The 18,106-nt window shown below is 37.4% G+C and overlaps 3 protein-coding genes across 5 annotated transcripts; 1 reads left to right on the top strand and 2 right to left on the bottom strand.

Moving 5' to 3' along the window:
* Window positions 1-353: 353 nt before the first annotated feature.
* LOC133723122 (uncharacterized) lies at window positions 354-1,283 on the top strand. The gene has a single exon (XM_062149951.1). The coding sequence runs from the start codon at window positions 354-356 to the stop codon at window positions 1,281-1,283; it is 930 nt and encodes a 309-aa protein (XP_062005935.1).
* Window positions 1,284-2,054: 771 nt separating this feature from the next.
* On the bottom strand, window positions 2,055-6,538 carry LOC133719796 (G-type lectin S-receptor-like serine/threonine-protein kinase At1g61370). 3 transcript variants are annotated; one of them, XM_062145967.1, is made up of 8 exons: window positions 6,230-6,538; window positions 4,269-5,309; window positions 4,079-4,186; window positions 3,755-3,951; window positions 3,459-3,669; window positions 2,837-3,074; window positions 2,610-2,760; window positions 2,055-2,518 (listed from the first exon to the last, which is right to left on the bottom strand). In XM_062145967.1, the coding sequence occupies exons 2-8, from the start codon at window positions 5,158-5,160 to the stop codon at window positions 2,216-2,218; spliced, it is 2,100 nt and encodes a 699-aa protein (XP_062001951.1). In that variant the 5' UTR covers window positions 5,161-5,309; window positions 6,230-6,538; the 3' UTR covers window positions 2,055-2,215. The 3 variants fall into 3 exon arrangements, with proteins under 3 accessions (XP_062001951.1, XP_062001952.1, XP_062001950.1); XM_062145968.1 differs by lacking the exon at window positions 6,230-6,538 and adding an exon at window positions 5,387-5,513; XM_062145966.1 differs by lacking the exon at window positions 6,230-6,538 and having other exon boundaries at window positions 4,269-5,695.
* Window positions 6,539-8,981: 2,443 nt separating this feature from the next.
* LOC133723121 (G-type lectin S-receptor-like serine/threonine-protein kinase At1g61460) lies at window positions 8,982-12,950 on the bottom strand. The gene is made up of 6 exons (XM_062149950.1): window positions 12,913-12,950; window positions 11,548-11,974; window positions 11,129-11,311; window positions 9,963-10,016; window positions 9,655-9,865; window positions 8,982-9,167 (listed from the first exon to the last, which is right to left on the bottom strand). The coding sequence occupies exons 1-6, from the start codon at window positions 12,948-12,950 to the stop codon at window positions 9,001-9,003; spliced, it is 1,080 nt and encodes a 359-aa protein (XP_062005934.1). The 3' UTR covers window positions 8,982-9,000.
* Between the last annotated feature and the right edge of the window lie 5,156 nt (window positions 12,951-18,106).

Raw genomic sequence — 18,106 nt, 5'->3', positions numbered from 1 at the left:
GAGAAAGTTCTGTCAATTGACTCAATTTGTTCAAAGTCATGAGTAGAAAATTTTAAACAATTATGTGTTTATGTAGCGATTGGTAAAAAAGCATCTTCTATGGCTAGGTGGTGACTGCTTTACAGGAAAAGGAGGCAATGGAATACACTATTGTGGTAGCTGAAGCGGCGGATTTCCCGGCTACATTACAGTATCTTGCTCCTTATACAGGAGCAGCTCTGGTCGAATATTTCATATACCGTGAGCAACACACTTTAATCACTTATGACTGTCTCTCCAAACAAGCACAGTCTTAAAAAAAAAAAAAATAAATAAAATAAAATAAAATAAAAAAAAGTGAACAAGAACTTGCTATGGGGGATCTAAACGCACCCCAAAAAATCAAGGTGTTCATGTGGAGAGCTATACGTGGCTTCTTACCATGTGCAACAAGTTTAAAGCAGAGGAAGATTGTCGATAACCCCTGTTGCTGGCACTGCAGGGCACAATACGAATCGGTGATACATGTTTTGTGGGACTGTCTAAAAGCCAAGAAGACTTGGAAGAAGACTTTCTTACAGGGTGTGTGTAAAGTGTGGCAGGAGCCTACTTTTTTTGACTTGGTGCAGCATGTGGGCTCTACTTCAACTGGTTTTGAGTTTGAAAATTTCTGTTTCACGGCGTGGTGGATATGGAGAAATAGGAACTTGAGTAGGCATGGTGAGAAGACATGGGAGCCTGGTGAAGTAGCGAGTTTGGCGTCGGAGTGGCAGAATGAGTTTCTGAAGTTGAATAGTTTGACTTATGAAGATAAAGCCCCAGCTGTCCGGACACGAGTCAGTTGGCAACCCCCACAGCAAGGAAACATCAAACTAAATTTCGATGGGGCTTGTGATTTGAAGAAGGGATTATGTGGACTGGGTATAGTGTTTAGAGATTACAATGGAAGCTTGCAGGGAGCAGTGGCAGTCCCACAGGTGGGTAATCTGCCACCTAGGTCGGTGGAAGCTTTGGCATTATTGCATGGTTTAAGGTTTGCAGCCCATGTTGGTTTCTCAAATATTGAAATTGAAGGTGATGCTCTCTCCATTATAAATGCCTCGCAAGATAGCTCGGAGGATCTCTGTTTAGAGGACCATATTATTGACGAAGTTAAAAGTTTAGTTCAATCTTTATCTATTTGTAGTAGTCATTTTGTGAGACGGGAAGACAACAAGATTGCTCACCGTTTGGCAAAAGAGGCATTAAAAGTTAGTTTCCTTTACTTTGTTTGGAGTCGGGGCCTTTATGGCTCCATGAGTTAGTCAGTATAGATTTCCAACGTGGAGTCTAGTGTGGTCAATCTCGCTTAAGAGCTTCCGTTGGGTTGTTTCTGGCAGGTTGTTGCCCCAAAATCATTGTATGAAGTTCATTATGAATGAAGTTCTTTCTTGATAAAAAAAAAAAAAAGAACTTGCTCACAACAGAATTAAAAGGAAAAAAATTCAGAAAATAAAAGAATGCTCAGAGAAAAAGAAAAAGGCTTTACTCGCATGGATTAAAGCTCAGTGTATTGCGCAGCTATGCTACTTGAAATTACTTAATAAATCAATATCACAATGCTAAATTTACATCAAGTGAACGTGAATTGAAAATACCTGAGAGGATTCAGAGAGCAGGGACTCAGAAGTTCAGAGAAGAAAGCTGAACTGCCAATCCGAGAGCTGCAATTGAAATCAGAATCAGACGGCAGAGCTTTGACTGGCGAGCCAAAACACCGCCATCGATGGCTCTTCTACTTCTTAATTTGACAAAATTCTCAAAAGGTTCATAATTTGAAGTTTTCATTATGGGCTTTAGGTGTTGGGTGTACTGAGTAAATGATTAGGCGACTGGCATCAAAACCTCGCACCACATTATCAAAAAGGTTACAGTGAATGGGGTGATTTTTGAACTGTTTAAATTTTAGAGCATCCATGAAACAACATTTCAACGAAAGGCAACAAAACTGAACATCCTTTTATTCATTGATAGGATTCAACTTCATGCAAATAAGACTTGGAAGTGTTTACGTTCATGACGTATACACAAGTGTGGAAGCACGAATGAGGGTCTATCAATTATGGGTAAAACCTTCATACACTACAAACCCCAAGAGCAAGGGATAGTTTTCTACACCAAAGGACCTACAATGTGTACTAGAAGGCATGAGAATGACCAGAAGACATTGCATTTTGATGCAACAATTTGATGTCGCCTAACGTCCTTCGATCGTCGTAATGCTAGCTTCATTTGTGGAGGAATTAGTATATTCATAGGATGGTCTAAGATGATAAGCTGAATTTTGGATAGTGAATACAGGCCTCTTCGGATGTGGACCATCTTTCTCGCTGCTTAGAATTGAAGCTACATCTGCCATGGTTGGTCTATCCACAACATTGTCCTGTACACAAAGAAGCCCAACATGCACGCATGTTATTACTTCTGATGAGGAATATGAATCACTCAATACTTCATCTACTAACTCCAATGCCCTGCCTTCATTCCACAACTTCCATGCCTGAAAATAATCCAATTAATTATTGTTAACACTTGTCAAGACCCCAAAGCTGTAGACAACAATTACATTAGGTTTTAGAGTATAAACTTACATATGCAAGGAGGCCTAGCTGTTGTTCATATAAATAGAAGCTGGTATTCTTCTTGCCGCTAATAATCTCCAATACCAGGACCCCAAAGCTGTAGACATCAGATTTTTCGGAAAATACCCCACCCATGGCATACTCAGGAGACATATAGCCACTGCACAGCAAACACATTAGTACGTATCTGACAAAATTGCTTCTTTTGGTTTCTGGCTTAAAGAACTGATTCTCACCGTGTTCCAACAACCTTTTGAGTATTTTCTAGACACTGTGTTTCTTCAACTATACGTGCCAATCCAAAATCTGAAATTTTTGGATTCATTTTCTCATCCAAGAGAATGTTACTGACTTTTAAATCTCTATGTATCACCTTCACATAGGAATCATGATGGAGATAAAGAAGCCCTCTAGCAACACCCTGAATAATATTAATGCGTGTAGCCCAATCAAGCACAGCTCTCTTAGTCAGATCTAATCAAATATTCAATGGACCCAGTTAGAGTAGTAATGCTATTCATATTTTTCATGCACGTAACAAAGAAACATTGACGATCACTAGGCTTCTAGCCTCTAAGTGTTAACAAATAGAGACATTTGTAAAAAAAGTACTGAGTACATAACACATATCTGAACTGAACATACACACAGAATATTTGACAGTGGTGAGCATTAAACTTGCACGGCTAAATTTCTTCCTCAGTTAAACTCTATGATAATTTGTGACTTGGTAAATTTAGATCATGTGAATTCATCGTATCTCAATGCTAGAATTTTTCAAGCATATTTATATTAAAAGGAATATAGGTAAAGATGAGTAACGTACTGCAGCTAAAATAAAACACTAGTGAAACTAACCACATAGAAAAGTATCCAAGCTTTTGTTTGGCATGAACTCGTAAATCAGTAACTTCTCATCCTCTTTAACACAGCAACCCATCATCCTAACAAGGTTTTTGTGTTGAAGATTAGAGATCAACAACATCTCATTCTTGAACTCTTCGACACCTTGTCCTGAGCTACTAGATAGTCTTTTTACTGCTATTTCCTTCCCTTCTGGTAGCATCCCCTACACGATGTCCACAAATTAGTCATTGCAAGCATGTCTATATCTTCTAAAGTGCTATATATATTTTTATTAGCAAAGAAAATACCTTATAAACTGGGCCAAAGCCTCCTTGCCCAAGTTTGTTTGTGATGTTGAAGCTGTCTGTGGCGATTAGTATGCTATCAAAATCATATATCTTTACCTCTGAGGGATCATGATTCCCTATATATTCTCGAAGACTGTCCCTATGAATCTTAGTCATACTAGTTGATTCCAAGCGCCGGGATGTTAATATGACGTGTCCTGATTTTGCAATAAAACTATCAAACACAGAGTTGGAACTAAATAAGCAACGTTTGGTTAACAGACAATAAATAATAAATTCTTATAATGTGCTAAATTAATTGACCCCCTATTCTAATTCTCTTACGCTTTTGGTTAGCACGACACCTTTGCAAACTGAAGACTATAGCAACCAAGATACTCATAAATCCAATAGCTGTAAGGCTGGCAATTAACTTTATCGGTTTTCCTTCACCTGAAAAGAAAAAACAAAATCAACTTGCAATACAAACCAAAATTAGTGGTATACGAGTTGTGCAAGAGCTATTATCATTTACCTAGTTCTGAGTGTGCTAGACGGACGTAAAGATCTTCTCCAAAAGCTGGAAACTGCTGCATATCAATAAGGTCTTTGGACCACACCAAACACCCTATGTTATCAATATATGCATAAGCCAGGCAAGAACAATTACTCAGGCACTTTATCTTGCAGTCCTCGAACTTGTCTGGAGCCAAAGAACTCAGATATTGATGAAAATCGGGTACTTTCAATCTTTCCAATTTCAAAAACCCATCTTTTCCTTTTGATGAGACTGATTCATTTCTGTGTGTCTGACAAGACAAATTTGTTCGTCTCACACAACCTCCGGTCCAGTTTCTTTTGCTCCATTCCTCATTTGACTTGGGTATAAACCCTTTCAAACAATTGCAGATTGGAGATTTAGAAGCTTTGCAAACCCCAAAAGGTCCACAGGCACCATAATTGTCACATGGGGTTTTCCATGTCTCCCAGTTAAGATACCAGTTCTTGCCACTTACTGAAAAATAGAATCTCGCTATACCTTTTGAAGATATGTCCCCATATGCAAGAATTTTCTCACCAAGAATTTTCTCAATACCGTAAGATAAATACCTTGTTCCCTGTGTCTCATTATCAACAATAGTAAATGGATTTAGATACTGAGAATCCATTGAGGGTAAACCAATAAACTTTGATTTATCCCATGGCCCACTTCTCCAGTGGGGAGTAGATCCATTAATCCAAATGAACGATTGTGCCGGCAACTCTGCTGACAGTCCGACCAAGAATATCCCCGGTGATGGATCATTTTCACTTTTCCAAGAGGTCAAGAAATTCCTTTTTCCAGAATGATTATCATATCCCACCAACATGCCTGCCAGATGTGTGTCACCAGGATTATTAAAACTCTCCCACAAATCAGCTCCCATAACATCTTTAACAACAAAGTTTCCATTATCTAAGAGAACTGCAGATGAACCGTTAGATATATTGGTTGACCAAACAGAACTCTGCTTCCCATCTACAAGCTCCAGATTCCCATTGCTGCCAATTTTCAATGTAGCCAAGGTGTTTGTAGCTGCAAGAGGATTATATCTGTTAGCCACCCATACATATTTACGGGGAAATATACTTTTGTGCCACAACCCCACATACTTCTTAGCAGAACTATTAGGACTGAAGAAGCCCAATTCGAATATCAAGCCTGGAGAGACTAGAGTTTGTCCCTCAGATAATGGGTCTGAAGGAGTTATGTTATATAGTACTTCAGCGCCATATTGTGACGGAAGCAAACTGAAGATGAATGAGAAAAACAAAGTACCACTACCCAGTTGCATCCCTACCCCAATATGTTTCCCAGAAGAACAATGTTAAATATTTTCTGTTTCACATGGACAGCCCTGCTACTGAAAGTAGTAAAGAACCTAGGCTACACAGAACTAAGTGTAGACCAGGTAATGTAGAAAGTTTTATGATAGTTCTGCCAATGCTTTTAAAACTCATGGCAAACAAATTTGAAGACTCACGACAAATTTGGAAATCATACAATTTGAAAATGCATGGTCCAAAACTTACGACAATAACCCTTGACAAGCATCAAGTTGACAGTTTCCTTTAAACTTAGTGAGCTGCTGTAACATTGTTTTCAACCATGGAAACAATTAACATTGAGAAAAGGAATTGAACTTTTAAGTGAAAGAAGCAAAGCAGTGTATGATATTTTCATCCTGAGAGAGACCCAGATTACATGCAAAGAAATCATTTGATAGGTAAAAATCAGCACCAATAAATTCAGAAAAAGTAAATGAAACCCAGTAAATATCACCCATGACTTTTCTCCCCCAATCCGTCAATTAAAACCAATCAATCTCCACATGAAAGAATCATAACACCAATCATCAATATCATCATGAAAAATAGCTGGAATACATTAGAACTTGATGTGAAAGATTGGAACTTTGCAATGTTCAGAAATTTACGGAAGAAAGAATTCAGTACCTGAAATGAGTCAAGGGAAATGAGAACAAAATGTTTTGGCTTTTACCCAACAAGTCGCCATTGAAGGTACATTTCATTTTCTAATGGAGAAGGTTCTGTCAATTTGTTCAGAGTCATGAACACGAAACTTTGAATAATTCCTGCCTCTCTGTCTCACCAAAAAAACAAAATTCATAGGTTCCTACTTCCTAGTGGAGTTCATTAAACCAAACAATAAAATAAAAAGAAGTATAGCATTTCACTTGGGTTATTACAAAATCTCACTACAGAACAAAAAGGAAAAAAATTCAGAAATTAAAAGAGTAGAACATAAACAAGAGGATTCAAAGGGAAGTGAGATCATGGACTCGAAAGTTCTAAGAAGAAGGCTGAACTGCCATACCAAGAGCTGCAATTGAAATAGGAATCTGACGAGGCTTTTTGTCATAATTTGACAAAATTCTCAATCCGCGACCCAAAATCATAATTTAAAGTTTTCAATTTGGGTTTAGGTGTTGGGTGTGTGACATATGCATCAAAATCTCGAACCACATCATCAAAAAGGTTACGGTTAATTTTTGAACTATTCAAATTAGGCCTCATCATTTAGCCCGCAGATCAAATGGACTGATGGAGACCCGCAGGCCCGATGGGTAAAAGTTCGTACCGGCCTGCATAAAAGCCCGCAAAGACCCGCCTCGGTGGGTAGAGGGCCGGGTTTGGTTTAGGGGTTTAAAACCCGGCCCGGGCCATAGACTCGGCCAATAAAAGCCCGCCAGGCCCGGCCCAGTCCGAAAAAGTTGGTAAATTAATATATCTATACTATTATTAAGAGAAGAAGCTTTGTTAGCCAAAACTAAAAAATTTTTGACAGATTTAACCTTAAAATATTAAAAAAAAACTTTGAGAATAAATTAAATCACAAGGGTAAATATGACAATTAAAAGGTAGATTTTTATTAAGAAAATTTTAAAAAAATTATCCCACAATCCCCATTTTTCTCTGAGAATCAAACACACGACATCTACAATGTTGAAATTATAATTTACCAACAGCTCACTTAAATAAAAAAAACTATTACACATGCAGAGCATGTATGAAGAAAGCTAGGTATTATATAAAATATGGTAAATCACTAAATCCCCTAGTATATGATTTTCAGATTTTGGGGTACCTTCATTTTGTATGTAGTAATCAATGCTCTGTCTATATTGGTCGTGAACCCTCGAACAAATCCAAGCATGCAGCAAAAAACAAAGACTTGAAGGAAGATCAAGCAAAGAAATTGAGGGCATGTTTAAGGGATAATTCTTATTGACACTGTGGCAGCTCAATCCAGCAACTTGATAGATATAAAGCGCTTCAAAACCATAGGAATACTTATACTGCCTTTCTTAAAAGAATAACTAATCCATTCGTGCCAAAATTAGCGTTTCAAACTTTCAATGGTCAGTAAACATATGTTGGAAGTAGACAAGGTCACACGTACAGACTTGGAGTTGCAGACAATTCGATTCCTCAAAAGAAAAAATATGAGAACCAATTTTACAAGGTATTTAATCAAAACCAATACAAGGAGAACTATTGTTAGAGACATGTTGTAATTTTGGATTCAAGATGAGATATCATACAAGTATTATATTACCGAAAGCTTTCAAGATATGGTAACAACAGTAGACACTTCAAGGAAGTGAACAATCTGACGATTTCTTATGATCTTGGGTGGCTTATACTGACTAGCTGATGCTCCGTTTGCAATGGCCACTTGTGATAGTCTATCAAAGCTACAAGGCTTTACAACAAATAACATCAAAGGACCTGCTTCACCTCTATCTCTCTGCTTCACCTCCAGACTTTAGCTTTGAGGTGTTGTTTCTCCCTTGAGGATGGTTTGGGAGGCATTTACACAGAGAAAGATTTCTTTGTAAATAAAACCCGGCCTGGCCTGGAAAAAATGAGGGCTACCTAACCCGGCCCGAAAAAGCCCGCAAGGCCCACTTTATATGGACGGACTTGGATCTTGTGATTTACAATTAAGCCCGACCCGACCCGGCCCGTTATTATTTTAAAATGTAGTAAGGCTCGGCCCATTGACGAGGCCTGATTCAAATTTTAGAGCATCAATGAAAGAACGTTTCAACAAAAGGCAAGGAAAACTGTACATCCTTTTATTCATTGATAGGATTCAACTTCATGCAAATCAGACAGTGTTCATGTACATGCCGTATATAAAAAGTGTAAAAGCAACAATGAGTGTCTATCTACTATGGGTTTTGATGCAACAATTTGTTGTTGCCTAACGTCCTTAAATCGTTGTAATGCTAGCTTCATTTTTGGAGGAATTAGTATTTTCATAGGATGGTCCAGGATGATAAAATGAGTTTTGGATAGTTAATACAGGCCTCTTCGGATGTGGACCATCTTTCTCGCTATTTAGCATTAAAGCTACATCGGCCATAGTTGGTCTATCAGCAGCATTGTCCTGTACACAAAGAAGCCCAACATGCACGCCTGTCATTACTTCTGATGAGGAGTATGAATCACCCAATACTTTATCTACTAACTCCAATGCCCTGTCTTCATTCCACAAGTTCCAAGCCTGAAAATATTCACATTAGTTGTTGTGAAGACTTGTTAAGACAGTGTTGTATTTAGCTTCTGAGTATTTTCCACAACATTTACCGTGTTGTATTTCCTAGACAGTGTTGTGACAATATTTACCGTATTCCCACAACCTTCTGAGTATTTTCTAGACTTTGTGTTCCTTCAACAATGCATGCCAATCCAAAATCTTAGATTTTTGGATTCATTTTCTCATCCAAGAGGATGTTACTAACTTTTAGATCTCTATGAATCACCTTCACATAGGAATCATGATAAAGATAAAGAAGCCCCTTAGCAACACCCAGAATAATGTTAAAGCGTTTAGCCCAATCCAGCACTGCTCTCTTTGTCGGATCTAATCAAATATTCAGTGCATCAAATTAGAGTGCTATCATCAACACTATTCATATTTCCCACACACACTACAATGGAACATAGTGCATCACGAGACTTCTAGCCTTAAAATTCAGTTAAAACAAGATTCTAATCATAAATTGCTAACAAATAGAGACACATGCACTTATATGAAAAGTAATGAATGCATAATGGATATCTGAACTGAACAAACATAGAGCATGTTAGACAGTGGTGAACATTAAACTTGCATGTTGAATGTCTTGATTAGTCAAACTCGATGATACTTTGTGTCAATTGACAAAAAATTGAATGACCAATTTGTGACTATGTAATTTAGTTCCTGAGATTTCATTCATAACTATATTGAAAGAATAGACGAAGATTAGAGAATTTTACAAAAGAATAGAGACGAAGGATTATATTGAAAGAATAAGATGAAGATGAGTAGCGCACTGCAGCTTAACATAAACAATAGTGAAACTAACCATATAGAAAAGTATCCAAGCTTTTGTTTGGCATGAATTCGTAGATAAGTAACTTCTCATTCTGTTTGACAGAACAACCCATGATCCTAACAAGGTTTTTGTGTTGAAGATTGGAGATCAACAGCATCTCATTCTTGAACTCATCCACACCTTGTCCTGAGCTACTAGAAAGTCTTTCTACTGCTATTTCCTTCCCTTCAGGTAGCAACCCCTACACGAGTTCCACAAATCAATAATTAATTCCATTAATTCTTGTATCTTGTACCAGTTGGAAGTGCTATGTATGTTTTCCTTGAGAAAGAAAATACCTTATAAACTGGGCCAAAGCCTCCTTTATAAAGCTGTCCATGGTGATTAGTATGCTATCAAAATCATATATCCTTAGCTCCATGGAATCATGCTGTCCTATATATTCTCAAAGACCATCTCTATAAATCTTAATCATACTAGTTGATTCCAAACGACGTGTTGTTAATTTGACATGTCCTGATTTTGCAAATAAAACTATCAATCACTGAGTTAGAACAAAACAAGAATCAACATTTGGATAACAGATGAAAAATATCAAATTCTAATGTGCTAAATTAATTGACCCCTTCATTTAATTCTCTTACGCTTTTGGTTGGCACGCCACCTATGCAAACTGAAGACTATAGCAACCAAGATACTCATAAATCCAATAACTGTAAGGGAAGACATAGTTGATGTAAAAGGGTGATCAGAGAGAAGAACAATTTTGAAACTCAAAGCACAACGTTTGCTAAGTTTTTGTTCATCTGTTCTTGCTTCATTTGCTACTGCAAATTAATCAAAACAATAAAGTTGTGGTTTCGATTATATTTTGTTCAAATACAAAGTAGAAGCTATCAAAAATATTCAACAATTTGTGCACGTCTCACAATACAAATTTGTTCGTCTCACACAACCTCCGATCTAGTTTCTTTTGGGGCTAAATACTAGTTGGTACCCTGTGGTTTAGGTCCAAAATCAATTCAGTCCCTGGACTTCTAATTTCATCAAAAACACCCCTGCACTTTCAATTTTGATCTAATAGGTCCAATTCGTTAATATTCTGTTATGGATTCAAGTTATAGTTAGATTATTTGTTGAAAAACTATTTATTTTTAATAGTGTAACTCACTCCTAAATTGACTATGCAGACCACCTCGACACCACATCATAAAACATAGGCCATATATGAGCCACATTAACAAGTTAAATAACTCAATTGTCAAAAAACTAACAAACTGGACATATTATATCAAAATTGAAAGTGCAGGGGTGTTTTTGATGAAATTGGAAATTCAGGGACTGAATTGATTTTGGACCTAAACCACAGGGTAGTAATTTGTATTTAGCCATTTCTTTTGCTCCATTCCTCATTTGACATTTTTTTTGGGTCAAATTCCTCATTTGACTTGGGTGTAAACCCTTTCAAACACTTGCAGATTGGAGATTCAGAAGCTTTGCAAACCCCAAGAGGTCCACAGGTGCCATAATTATCGCATGGGTTGTTCCATGACTCATAGTCAAGATACCAGTTCTTGCCACTTACTGAAAACAAAAACCTCAGTATACATTCAGAAGATACATTGGCATATGCAAGAACTTTGTCACCAGGAATTTTGTCAAAACTGTAAGATAAATACCTTGTTCCCTGTGTCAGATTATCAACAAGAGTCCATGGATCTAGATATTGAGGAATCAATGTGGGTATACAAATAAACCTTGATTTGTCCCATGGTCCACTTCTCCAGTGGGAAGTAGATCCATTAATCCAAATATACAATTGTGCCGGCAACTCTGCTGACAGTCCAACCAAGAATATCCCTGGTGATGGATCATTTTCACTTTTCCAAAGAACTTCCGTTTTCCAGAACCGCTATCATATACCAGCAACATGCTTGGCAGATGTGTGTCACTAGGATCATTGAAACTCACCCACAAATCAACTCCCATACCATCTTTGACAATGAAGTTTCCATTATCTAAGAGAACTGCAGATGAACAATTAGATATATTGGCTGACCAGACAGAACTCTGTTTCCCATCTACGAGCTCCAGATTCCCATTGCTGCAAATGCTCAAAGTAGCCAAGGTGTCTGTAGCAGCAAGAGGAATTTCTCTGTTAGCTATCCATACATATTTACGGGGAAAGAAACTTTTGTGCCACAATCCCACATACTTATTACCAGAACTGTTTGGACTGAAGAAGCCCAATTTGAATATTAGGCCAGGAGAGACTAGAGTTTGTCCCTCTGCTAATGGGTGTGAAGGAGTTATGCTATATACTTCAGCACCATACTGTGATGGAAGCAAACTGGAGATTAATAAGAAAAACAAAGTATTGCTACCTAGTTGCATCCCTACTTGAATATGTTTCGCAGAAGAACAATGTCAAATATTTTAGGTTTCACAGGGATAGCTTGGCTACTGATACTAAAGAACCTAGGCCACACAAAACAAAGTGTAGACCAAGTAATGTAGAAAGTTCATGATAGTTCTGCCAATGCTTTCAAAGTCATGGCAAACAAATTTGAAGACTTAGCTCCTTATACATATGCATAGGAAGGCTGTGGTTGACTGATTGTTAACCAAAAAAGCATATATCAGTAAACTTCAATGTGACTAATGACATTATATTGATACAATTAACTCACACTATCTTCTATGGCCACTCTTAGTTTGCCAACATACTTATTGGGAAGGAAATAACAAATACGTAGCGTGTAGGGCAAGTAGCCTGTGGACACCTTGAGCTATTACACCATTAATAAGGCACATCTCATTATCTTCGTTGGTCACTTTCAGTAACATTTAAACTTTAAGTAAATGTTTCAACCAAGGAAACAATTAACATTTGAGAAAAAGAATTGAACTTTAAGTGAAGGAAGCAAAGCAGTGTATAATATTTTCATCCTAAGAAAGACCTAGATTACATGGAAAGAAATAATCTGATAGGTAAATTCAGCACCAAGGAATTCAGAAAAAGTAAATGAAACCCAGTAAATATCACCCGTGACTTTTCTCCCCCAACCCCTCACCTGAAACCAATCAATTTCTACATGAAACAATCATAAACCATCAGCATCATCATCTTCGGGACAAATAGCTGGAATAAATATGGCTCCAATGATTGAATTGAATTCTCATTAGTCCCAGTGAGCTTCTTACTCACATCAATGGAAGCTCGAGTGCTGCTACAAATTACTTAACGCAATGCTGAAATTACATCAAGTCAACAAGAATCAAACATACCTGAGACGACAATGACCGGCGCACCAAAAAGCCGCCATGGATGGCTCTTCTTAGTTTCACAAAATTGCAAAAGGTCCATAATTTGATGTTTGAAGTTTTCATTATTGGTTTTTGGTGTTGGGTGTAGTGAGTAAATGTTTTGATGAATGCAACAAAATCGCACCACATAATGAAAAAGATAACAACTTATGTTAATCTGAACGGTTTTTTTTTTTTTCCTTTTTTTCACCAAGTATTTTTTTTTTTTTACTGAATGAGCGAGGATAGGAGAGGAATAAAGCCTTCCTATTGCCCCATTTTATTAATCAAAGAAGAAGAACAAAAGGAGGGTAACCAAACCATCGTGGTTGTGATGTTCCATGAGGCCACTATGCCAATAATAGCTTCAGACGACAGATGATATCTGTCGTCTGATATGCAAATTATCTGTAGTGTATCTAGCTGTCATCTCTTATGGCATCAGACGACAGATATCCTCCGTCGTCTGTCCTCACTCAGACTACAGAAGTTTCACAAGGCTCTGTCGTCTGAACAACCCAACTTTGAAGGATTTGGAACTTTCTGTAGTTACTAATCACATACAACGACACATTAATGTTGTTGAAATGAGGTACAAACTACAGTTTTAATAAAACCACTGTCGTCTGAAAACAAATAAGAAAACATCTATATGTTGTCTGAAGTTACCAAAATAAAGACTTGTTTGACAATCTATTGTCTGAATGCATTTTTAACAACATTTAATTGTTGTTTGTAAATCACTTATAATTGGGTAAATTATGCTCATCTTTCGTCTAAATAGTTTTAAGACCTTATTTTTATGTCGTTTGTCTTGAATCTCAACCACAATTTTAAGTATTTATGTTGTCTGATAGACAATATAACTATATGTAATCATATAGTTGTGTAGTTTGATTGAGGTTAGAAACTCACTCTTCTGTTGTTTAAAGCACATTTGAAATACAGATAACTTGTTACTTCTATTGTTTGACATAACAAGAAACAACAGATTTTGGCACGATTTAGTTGTTCATTTTCATGTTGAGACAACATATGTTGTAATCTTGACATCTTGTGTTGGTTGTTAACCATATATGGACATCATTCATTTTGGAACAATACAAAAGGCTTGTTATATCATCAAAGTCAAAAGGCTTGAAGCCAGTTCAGAACATAATTTAAGAAAACACCAAGCAATCTACCAAAAACAAATAGTTATAGAGTAATATTACTCCAAAGCAATCTACCATGTATATATATATATATATATATATATATATGGAATTAACATGGCGATCTGCAAGCTCTCCTCTCCCAGTAAAATCGACACAAAAGAGTCAAAGCAATCTGCATCACACATCAAAAGGGAGACATAAGTGAACTAAAATGTTAAGGCATGAACAACTTAGCTTTGGGAATTTATTAAAGTTCATTTGTACAGCCATGAACTTGAACTTTTGCAGACTCATATATATATAGTAAACATGTTAAGGTAGAACATACTGAATTTTCATGGAATTCGAATTTAGGAAAGCAAGGAAAAAGATGAACACAATCTGACTTAACTGCAGGAGTCAAACCACAGCATGCAATTAAAAAAAATATCACACAATTTCTTAGACTTGGAAATACCAAAGACAGCTAGATGCAACAATTATCTCATGGGATGTCTCCAACTCCATAAGATTAGCTTCATCAACATCAAATCTAGTTTAAGTTGATCAGGTGCATCATCGGTATAAATGTAAGTAATAGCACCAGCACATAAATGTAAGAAATTCAAAAATTCCAAAGGCATAATGAGCATCCAAACTAACTTATAGTCTATAGTACATCAGTGCAACTGTATACCCTACATTTTTGATACCACTAGACATGATGAGCCTCCAAAAGTCCAAAGAAACTAATAATCTACACTGCAATTGCACAAATGGTTTTAGTTCTATAGGCAGAAAACTATATCTTTAATAAAACCTACATTGTTCGAACTAGAGTAAGTAATAATAATTATTCATTGGAAAACTAGAAAGCAGAAATTATAGGACATGCAAAACTCTTTCAATTCTGAAGTAGAATTAGGTTGTTAAAATTTTATTTCAGTAGCTTCTAGTTTCGAAAACTTGCCAAGTTGTTGATGGTTATCATGCCTAACGGCTTAGAGAGGCAAGTCTGCTGGATCCTGGCTGCTGACAGTTCTTTTGCCACAAACTGCATAGTGGGTCTAGCAAATCCTTCAAATACAATCCTCTGTTTTCTGATAGAGATTCCAATTGGATGCCTTTCCATCATGATTTCTAATGCCACCACCCCAAAGCTGTATACATCACACTCTTCATGCACATTACAATATAAAATCAACCAATATTCTCTCATCATATATATACATAGATAAAACAACAATGATAAATAAACCAAAGTTCTTTTTATCACTAATGTGTAGGCACTTCTTGTGCAATATATTGTTGCCCACATCCAAGGTTGCAAGACATTGATGAAGATTTAAAGCTGTGCTTCCAGTTTATGATAGCTTCAGCCTGTATTCTTAGTGATGAGGTGGCCTTCAATGGAATCAAAAAAAGCATGAAAATATGGAGGAGAAACAAAGGAGGCTTCTGAAATCCATTCATGATGTTGTATTCAATCCAACTAAGCTATAGGAGATGGTCCGTTATGAAGTAAAGAGGAATAACAGCAACACTAAAACTCTTCCAAGAGCACATGACTAAGTACCAAATCTCAACTAAACATGAGCTTACTGATGATATGATCCCCAAAGACTTATAGTCATTGGTACTCGGAACATGGCCAAAGACATAACTTGCTCTACAACTTGTCAAAAAGCTATCTTTTTTTATCAAAGGCAACACTAGAGCACCTGAATTTAAATAATGATAAATTCTACATGGATATACATATTTTGGGCATATGAATATAACATGAACATGTCTAAAACTGTGCAATAAGAATTTACATGGTCTTTCATCTCTCTTTTCTGCTTGTCCCTATTCAGAAACAGGTAAAAGTCAACCTTAATTAGAGATTCCCCCAGTTTTACATTTTAAAATGTAATCTCTCAAACACACATATTAAGCACAGTATCTGTTTTCCAAAAAGTAGAACATACATGATCAGCAAGCAATTACAGCAAGCTTAACAGTTAAAACTTAAAAAGTAATAACTTTGTGGTAATATGAGAGAAGGAAAGAAGATACACCAGTTAAATTATAAAGCATTGTCCTACACTACAAACTACGATCAAAGGTGGGTAACCAAATCAAATGGAGCACTAGGCAAATGAACAATATTGGTGTCCGAGCAGAAAAGCCAGCCATTTTAAACTCACAGAACGTAAAGGTAGCAACCTTTCAGCAACCATTTCATTTTCATCTAGTTAGCATATGCCACCAAAATTGCAGACACTCAACACAATGCTTAAACTAATAGTGAAACAGAACAACAATAATTTCAAATACACACACAAACTGACCTGAACTACTAAGCTATTAGACCAATTTTGTGAAGTACAAAACTCATGAGAGCTAGTATGGACCAAATTAGCTTCCATTTTTGTTACCTTGAGACCAAGTAATTTGACAGGTGTGACTTGACCCGAAATAATGCAATCAGGTCCTGCCGCTTCCACAATGGTGTCCCTGGCCAAGCCATTTCTCACTAGATTGGGGTGTTGCAACAGAAGCCATTTTTATGAAGACCGAGATGCTAAAAACCCAGTAATTACATGTGTACATGAAAGAGAAGGACCTTCATGAATTGGTGACTGTGTGTGTCTGAATTGATAAGAGAAGGTGAAGAGAATTAGAGAGATGAAATACCAAGGACAATAAGCAGAGAGAGAGAGAGAGACCACGAGACTGAGTGATGGACTTCGGATGCGAAGAGAGACCAAAAGAAGAGTAACTGAGTAGAGTGTGCCACCACTTGGCCTGCTGCTACCATCCAAAATCTGTTGGAAAGTAGAGCAAAATTAGCTTAGTATAATCTGTCAACATTTAACACATTCACTCTGATTCATCACATTGATTCTATGTTATTAGGCCTTAATAGGGCTAGAATAGTTTACCTTTTTTGTATCCTAGAATCAAGCTGTATTCTTGTATATATGTTATACTGATCAATAGAGCAAGATATCTCTCCAGCAAATTAGTCTTTGTTGTTTTACATGGTATCAGAGCAGGACTAGATCCTGACTCTTCTTCTTCCCTGCTGCACTTTATCTTCTCGTGTAGCTTGCTCTCTAGTCTCTCACCGACCCAACCAACATGGGTAAAGACGACGGAAAATCACATGCCGATTCCTCCAATCCTCCTATATCCGAAATGTCAAAATCAGACCTTTCTAATCCTTATTACACCCATCATTCAGATCATCCAGGGCTAGTCCTAGTCTCTAAACCTTTGAATGGAGATAATTATTCTGGTTGGAAAAGGGCTATGACTTTGGCCTTAAACTCCAAGAACAAGCTCGGTTTTGTGAACGGTTCAATCAAGGCTCCCTTAGAAGAAGCGGATCCGGAAGGCTATGCGACATGGTCGCGGTGTAATGACATGGTGCACTCCTGGATTGTTAATACTGTCAACCCAGAAATTGCAGACAGTGTTATCTATTATTCTACTGCTCATGAGGTTTGGGAAGACCTCCGTGAGCGATTTTCTCAATGCAATGCGCCTCGCATCTTTGAGATACAGCGAGAAATTGCTAGCCTACGACAAGAACAACTCTCTGTCTCTACATACTACACAAGATTGAAAGGCTTATGGGATGAATTGGCCACATATTCAGACACAGCATATGGAGCACAGGCAGATCAACAGAAATTGATGCAATTCTTGATGGGTTTGAATGAGACTTACAGTGCAACTCGCGGGCAAATCCTCCTCATGAATCCTCTTCCAACTGTCTGCCAAGCATACGCCGCTGTCACACAAGAAGAGAAGCAGCGGCTCATCAGCGACTCTCATCCCTCAACCGAATCCAGTTCTAGCGCCGCTATGGCAGTGAGGAACATCAAGCCCAATCCGATCCTAGCTAGAGGAGGACGATTCGAGAGATCTGATCGCCCCAATCAGCAGCCGGATTTCCGCCCAAATTATCGCCCAGATCGAGCACAAGACCGCCTGGATTTCTGTCCAAATTTTCGCCCAGATCGCGCACCAGAAGGACATCGTTTTGATGG

The sequence above is a fragment of the Rosa rugosa genome, chromosome 7 (assembly GCF_958449725.1).
Source record: "Rosa rugosa chromosome 7, drRosRugo1.1, whole genome shotgun sequence".
Classification (NCBI taxonomy): Eukaryota; Viridiplantae; Streptophyta; class Magnoliopsida; order Rosales; family Rosaceae; genus Rosa; species Rosa rugosa.
This window is presented reverse-complemented; position numbering and strand designations above follow the sequence as displayed.

Coding starts and splice junctions, on each gene's coding strand:
- LOC133723122 (XM_062149951.1), top strand. CDS start 354: ATGGGGGATCTAAACGCACCCCAAAAAATCAAGGTGTTCATGTGGAGA.
- LOC133719796 (XM_062145966.1), bottom strand. CDS start 5,568: ATGCAACTGGGTAGTGGTACTTTGTTTTTCTCATTCATCTTCAGTTTG. Junction 3,670..3,754: donor GCTTTGGCCCAGTTTATAAG/GTATTTTCTTTG, acceptor GACATCGTGTAG/GGGATGCTACCAGAAGGGAA. Junction 2,519..2,609: donor AGCTAGGCCTCCTTGCATAT/GTAAGTTTATAC, acceptor GATTATTTTCAG/GCATGGAAGTTGTGGAATGA.
- LOC133723121 (XM_062149950.1), bottom strand. CDS start 12,950: ATGGCGGCTTTTTGGTGCGCCGGTCATTGTCGTCTCAG. Junction 11,312..11,547: donor ATCTGCCAAGCATGTTGCTG/GTATATGATAGC, acceptor AATCTGACACAG/GGAACAAGGTATTTATCTTA. Junction 9,168..9,654: donor CTTGGATACTTTTCTATATG/GTTAGTTTCACT, acceptor ATATTTGATTAG/ATCCGACAAAGAGAGCAGTG.